The following is a 7,002-nucleotide window of genomic DNA, read 5'->3' as shown; positions in this document are numbered from 1 at the left end:
GAGCTCAGCAGACAGTTAGGTTTCACTTTCACTTTCACCCGAGAGCCTGCAGGAGTCATGGGCGGGGCGTGTGGAGAGGGGGGGCGTGCTCCGCCATGAGGAAGTTCGGCTTAAAGACACGTCCCAGGGGCGTTTCTGTTCCCCACCTGTCGTTTTGCTCCTCAGCATGGCTTCATAAAAACACTGCAGGATTTCTCAAACATGCATGAATGAGTCAAAGCAAGGCTTTGGACATGTTTTTTATGAGAGTATAACATAACATGATATAAAACTCAAAAAAGTTGATTTTACATGATATTGCCCCTTTAAAAAACACATTACTCTTCATTTTTTTTAGATTTATTCTGATCATTGTGGTTTCAGTAGATGTTGGATACAGGCGAACAGCTGATGGTCCCAGATGATTTTTCTGAAGAGGAGAAGAAATCTGGTTTTGTGTGGCGGCAGCTGATGGCCGGAGCTGTGGCTGGATCCGTATCACGAACTGGAACCGCCCCATTAGACCGGCTCAAAGTCTTCCGACAGGTCAGCCTGTGAGCGTTTGATTTTCTCTCCTTTCAGGTTTCCCTGCTTTGCTTCATGGATTATAGCAAAGGTTCAGTCCATTTTTGTGGCTCTTTTCTTGTTGTGCTCTGCCAGGTCCATGGCTCCTCTGATTTTAAAGGAAATTTCCTGAGTGGTTTTCAGTACATGTTGAAAGAAGGAGGACCGTGGTCGCTGTGGAGGGGAAATGGAATGAACGTTCTAAAAATTGCTCCTGAGACCGCTGTCAAGTTCACAGCTTATGAACAGGTTAGGACTACTGGAATGAAATGCTTTTTCCCCCACTGGCTTTCAGGCGTGTGTTTAGATACCTCAACTTTTAGCATTCTGACAAAAAAATCCTTACCATCTTTGTTTCTAACAATAAGAACACATTTTACCATGGAGTTTGCTTTATCAGATGAAATCACCAAACTGACTTCTATAAAACACAGTGGTGGGCAGCGCTAACCCAAAAATTAGCTTCGCAATTTCTAAAGCGCTTATGAAAATATTTAGGTCCGCAACTTCAAAAGCGCTTATGCCATAGAAGAACTATTAGCAGCTAATTTTTAAGCACAAGTTCAATTTGACACTTACTAGCTGGCAATAAGTCATGTACAATATATACACAACACTGGCAATTAGTGGTGTATGAACCCTTGTACAGCTTAATTCTACAACCGCCGATTGCTGGGGATGTGATTTCCTGAAACAGACCTTTAGCTCCTGGGGTAAAATTTAAAAAGTTGTTGAGGATTGCTAGTTCGGCTGCTTCTTTGTCTTTTTCTTTTGTTTGTTGTAGATTTTTCATTAAAGAAGCATCAATAAAGTAATTTTAAAACTGTTTATTGGAAAACTGAAGCGATGCATTCTGGGTACATGACAGACTGATGGGAAATAAAAGTTTTCCATGTAGTTGCTCCATTTGACCACTAGATGTCTGTCTAACCCCGTTGGCGGATTGCTTCGACCAATTATGTCAAGTATTGAGCTCCAGCATTTAAACTTTTTTTTTAAAAAACGGAGCTCCGATTGTAAAGTAAAATAAATCAATACATACAAAATTTTAGTATGGATTACAAACGTTTACTGTTTTTGCTGGGAAAGGGAGTACTAAACATTGCCTTCCTGCTATGTAAGCAGACACAAAGCATTGTGGGAAATGAGAACTGTGACTGAGAGCAACAGTCAGCAAGGATGTATACGTTTCCTATACGTGTGTTTATCTGTGAGGGGTGCTGTTGGATAGATCACGTGTGTTGTGATTCATTAACAGCCATACCGTCTTCTGTTCAAGATAATGATGACAGGTAGATAATTAGTTATTAGTGGTACTACATTTTAATTTTAAAAAGCACAAATCCGCTTATGAATTATAAAAATTAGTAAGACCGCTAAAGCGCAAACGATATATTTAGGTCCGCAATTAGTGGATTTGCGCTTTAGCGGGCTGGTGCCCACCACTGATAAACCATAGCTACTTCCACAGTGGCCGACAGATGCAAATGCATAGTAAACAGCAAAACATGCTACAAACACGATATAAGCTTAAACACACACACACACACACACACACACACAAAAACAAATGCAAAAAAAAAAATCCTGTAAATACAAAAACTACTGCAATCAATGAGATGCAGAAAAAAGTTGTAGAGAAGAACAAAGGTAGTATTTTCTTCCTTAACGTCCTCACTGTGAGTCTAGTCACATATGAGTTGCTGGTTGAATCCCTTTAGTTCTCTGGTGCACTTTTGATTTGTGCAGCGAGTTTGCAGAGTTTTCTGACTTCCCATAATTCTTTGTATTTGCAGCATTTTCACTTTGCAAATTTTTTGTTGATTGTATGTTTTTGTCTGTCATTGTTTTGTAATTGAAGCATTTTTCTGTTGCATTAGTTTTCTTGTGTTTGTGTTTTGAGTTTGCATCATTCGTGTGTTTGTGGCATGCTCGGCTGTTTGCTGTGAGCTTATTTGCTGCGTGTTTGCATCTATCAACCATTGTATACTTCTCTTTTATTTGTCTGTCTGTATATCTTGAATATTAGTAATAATATCAACATTGCTAACATTCATATCAATATCCATGTTGAAGTACTTTATGAACTACTGGACAGATTTTAATGAAACAGTGTAATATTTGACAGAGGTCTATAAAATACTTGAAGAAAATAACTAAGTAAAAGTAAAATTACATGAACAGAAAATGACTTTGGTAAAAATAAATGTCACTGATGAGAATACTTAGTAAAAGTCATAAAACTGTTCACAAAAATTGTAAAAGTACTTTTCCACGCTCTCTAACAAATAAACTGTTAAATTTACAGAACCAAACAGGCTCCACAAAAACAAGTTGATTAAATTGGTCATTTTCTTTAAAATAAAATATGTATATCGCCTCAAATTTACTCTACTACGTAGGTTTAATGTAAATAGTTGATATGATTTAGTTGAGTAAATTCAGCACTTAATTTTTTTAGACCACAACTCCTTTCATGATGAGTTCAGACAGATTTAATTTATAACAAGAAACTAGGTGTTAAACTTTAGAGTAAAGAAGTAAAAGTTCATTTTTAGGTTTTAAAAGTAACTAAGTAAAAGTAAAGGTCATGATTTAAAAAAATGATTGGTAAAATTACAAATTCTCAAAAACATTATGTAAGGACTGTAACAAAGTAAATATACTTAGTTACTATAAACCTCTGATATTTGAACATCTGCAACTTGTGTTTTTAAGCCCAATCCAAGGTTTATTTTATTTGTAAAGTTTATTCATTTAAAACAAAACAACATAAATTCAACATACAACACAAAGCAAATCAAATTTAATGAAAGGTAGCAGAAGAAGAAAAGAATTTATGATTTCTGCCCCTTTTTCTTAAACAAATTCAATCAAAAAAAATCTTCAAATTACAACGCACAAAAAAAAGAGAGAAAAAACAATAAAGGTTTAATTCCTTCTTGAGTAACAATTCATGCCTTATACTCATACATATTTCATTTTCTTAAATATACACATTGATCTGGCTTTTTTAATGCTTTCCTCCAGATTATTCCATAATTTAATCCCCTGGACTGAGGTACTCCGTTCCTTCAAACTGGTTCTAACTTTCGGTTTGACAAACATTTCTATCCCCTTCAGATTGTAACAACTCACTCTTAACAAAAGGTAATTGGATGTTTGAAGGTAATGTATTTTTACGGGCCCTATACATAACTGACAAAATACTATAATCAACCAAATCATAGACTTTCAATACCTTCAACTGATGGAACGATGACCACAAAACACAAAACATCAGATGAGAGCAGCGGGGCATGTTCATCTCTTCCCTCTAGTTTCTGTTTTTAAAAGTCAGGCTAAAATATTTCCATAGAATTATAATCCTAATGTTAAGATATGTTGATCTGCACCGTCTGGCCTTCGTTAACTGAAACACCTTTTCTGTAATAAATGATGATGTTTTACCAAAATTCTTTTTTTTTTCTTTCTGTTGCCCTATGCTCTCTACAGATCAAGTGTTTGATGCGTGGAAGTAATGAAACTAGAACTCTGAGGATTCACGAGAGGTTTGTTGCTGGTTCTTTAGCTGGAGCAACAGCTCAGACTGCCGTCTATCCAATGGAGGTAAAGTCGGGGTTATACACGTACAGACTGCAGCTATGAGAGCGCATGATAGATTGCATAAAACCAGTGTTGTATAAAGTACCACAAAGTGATAGTTGAGTAAAAGTACAAGTATCTTACTAAAACATTACTTTGGTAAAAGTTAAAGTCTCGTTTAGGAATATTACTTGAGTAAAAGTATTAAAATATATGATATTTTTTGTACTTAAGTATTAAAAGTAAAAGTATTGATTTAAAATGAGCAGTTAGATTGTCTGTAATGACATTTATTAGGAGGTGACCTCCCCAAAAACTGCAGAAATAACTATGGTGTATTAAAAGAATTTATTGATGTTAATTTTAAGATGCATTAGTCTAATCTGTCCTGATGCATCTCAGTAATCCAGGTAAAAAATCAAAAAGAAAAAATTGTATAGGTCTTCTGGACGGGTTCTTCTCTAATGAAACGTTTCGTCTCTCCTCCAAGAGACTTCTTCAGTCTGAGAGTTTCAGGCAAAATTCAGGCTTTTAAGCCCTGCCTCCATGTGACTCTCACATCACGTGGCTATCGTTGACACCTAATTAACACCTATTGTTAACAGGGGTGGAGTGATACTGGCAATGGCTGTGCTGTAGGAGGGGGACAACTGAAAACGGAGGCCTCCACCTCTGTTTAATAATGGACAGTCTTTTGGTCTACAATTTTTTTCTTTTTGATTAGTCTAATCTGTTTCAGTTAATATACACATATCAAGGCTGCACAAACCTTTACCCCAAAATGAAAATCGATGAGGGCTGCGGCCAAATGCAATAATATAATTCATGAAATACAAATAGTTACAGTCCTTATCCGGTCTTTTTATTTTAATAATTATGTCCTTCTGGAGTGTGACATGATTTGTTGGTGTACAAACTAATACGGTATCAGAGTTTTATATATTTATACTTCTCATTCAAGCACAGTTAAATTCACTCTGTTTAGGAGGTGCAGTGTATATGGATAGTATTTATTTTTTACAATAACAAGCTGGAATAAAAACAAGCAAAAATAAAAGTAACGACTTTCTACTTCTTCTTTTAAAAATGTAAGGAGTAGAAGTAAAAATTAGGCTGAAAAATAATTACTCAAGTAAAGTACAGATACCCAAAAATTCTACTTAAGTACAGTAAAGAAGTATTTGTACTTAGTTACTTTACAACTCTGCATAAAACTAATACATACTGTTTCTGTGTGGCCTCTTTTCTCTTCTGTTCAGGTGTTAAAGACCCGTCTCACTCTGAGAAAAACTGGTCAGTACTCAGGAATGACGGACTGTGCCAAACAGATCCTACAGAGGGAAGGTGTCACTGCCTTCTACAAAGGTTACATCCCCAACCTGCTGAGTATCGTCCCGTACGCTGGCATCGACCTGGCAGTCTACGAGGTCAGACAGAGACAGACGGCTCACACTGTGGTGCGTGTCCTCTCTCTGTTTACTCCTGCCTCCCTCTTCTCCTCCACAGACTCTGAAGTTTGCGTGGCTCAACAGGAACAGAGGCGTGGCCGACCCGGGGGTGATGGTTTTAGTCGGCTGCGGTGCCGTTTCCAGCACCTGTGGACAGCTGGCGAGTTACCCGCTGGCTCTGATCCGCACACGCATGCAGGCTCAAGGTTCGGATGATTTCACTCACGCTGGTAGATACTGAAGGATCTGGTGTTTAGCTTCAAGAAACAAACCTGAACAGTTAGTAAGGAAATATTGATACAATGAAATATCACGATATATCATTTCATGATACTGTATCGAATTTTAATGAAGACTTAAAAAGTAAACTTTCATTCCAGCGGTTCATTCTTGTTTTAGCTTCCGACCTCTAGTTGGCAGCTGTCCTCCAGCCATTTGTCTGCACTGAGGAGTCTGAGTGTATCATGCTAGCTCAAACCTTAGTAAGAGTTGAGGTTTTTAAAACTAGAATCTTTTGGAGAAAAAAATGGCAATATATCGCCTTGCTCACTGTATCGCAATATATCGCGATATAAAGTATTATATAGTAATATATAAAGTATTCACATTCATTACTTAAGTAAAAGTATAGATACTAGGGTTTAAAAATACTTTTTTGGAAGTATAAGTATCAACTTAAGCTTTTTACTCAGGTAAAAGTACAAAAGTCCTGGTTTAATTCTACTTAAATATAAAAGTAAAAGTAATGAACACTTAAAAAAGCCATTAAGGATAAAAGCTCTATCCATGGGCTCCATGTATCTGGATAGATTTTTATTTATTTATTTTTTTCTGAACAATGAAAAGATGGAACAAAAACATTTAAATAGAAATGAAATACTTAAGTAAAAATAACCAAAATTTCTGCTTAGGTAAAGTAACAAAGTATTTATACTTAGTTACTTGAGACCTCTGGATATAACATCCCTGAGATCCCTGTGTTGTGAAATGTATCATATCAACAAATTCTTGCCAATACACAGCTCTACTGAACAGATTTTTTCCCCTGAAAAGATGATATCTAGCTTCCCGTAAGAAAATGCATGTCCCCACTCAGCCTTTCATGCAATATTTTAGATTAAACATCTCTTGTTGAAAAGGAATTATAGCCATTTGGCTCAAACCTTGAAATGAATGCACAATCTCAAACAATGTTGCAACACCTCGCTTGGGTTTGCTTTTTATTTCTGTAAATTTACTCAGGACATTTTGTGTAGGCTACTGTTGATCAGCTGTGGCGACCATCTTGAACTGTGTTAATTTGTAGATGATTGCACCTGAAGTACATGTTAGGAATCAGCCACAGCTATGTCCTGATGCATCTCAGTAATCCAGGTAAAAAATCAAAAAGAAAAAATTGTATAGGTCCTCTGGACTGGTTCTTCTC

General features: G+C 36.4%; 1 protein-coding gene across 4 annotated transcripts in view; it reads left to right on the top strand.

Annotated features, from left to right (window-relative positions):
* LOC106535490 (calcium-binding mitochondrial carrier protein SCaMC-1) overlaps positions 1–7,002 on the top strand; it is a 16,807-nt gene that overhangs the window by 7,936 nt on the left and 1,869 nt on the right. For 3 of the 4 annotated variants that reach the window (XM_014032500.1, XM_014032498.1, XM_014032499.1), the window contains exons 6-10: positions 367–525; positions 640–792; positions 4,039–4,152; positions 5,388–5,555; positions 5,635–5,782. In XM_014032500.1, the coding sequence (XP_013887954.1) occupies positions 367–525; positions 640–792; positions 4,039–4,152; positions 5,388–5,555; positions 5,635–5,782 (742 nt within the window). The remainder of the gene's footprint in view (positions 1–366; positions 526–639; positions 793–4,038; positions 4,153–5,387; positions 5,556–5,634; positions 5,783–7,002) is intronic. The other variant, XM_014032501.1, reaches the window with a different exon arrangement.

The sequence above is a fragment of the Austrofundulus limnaeus genome, unplaced genomic scaffold (assembly GCF_001266775.1).
Source record: "Austrofundulus limnaeus strain Quisiro unplaced genomic scaffold, Austrofundulus_limnaeus-1.0 Scaffold1470, whole genome shotgun sequence".
Lineage (NCBI taxonomy): Eukaryota > Metazoa > Chordata > Actinopteri > Cyprinodontiformes > Rivulidae > Austrofundulus > Austrofundulus limnaeus.
The sequence above is the reverse complement of the archived record's forward strand: the minus strand, read 5'-3'. Positions and strand labels throughout refer to the sequence as shown.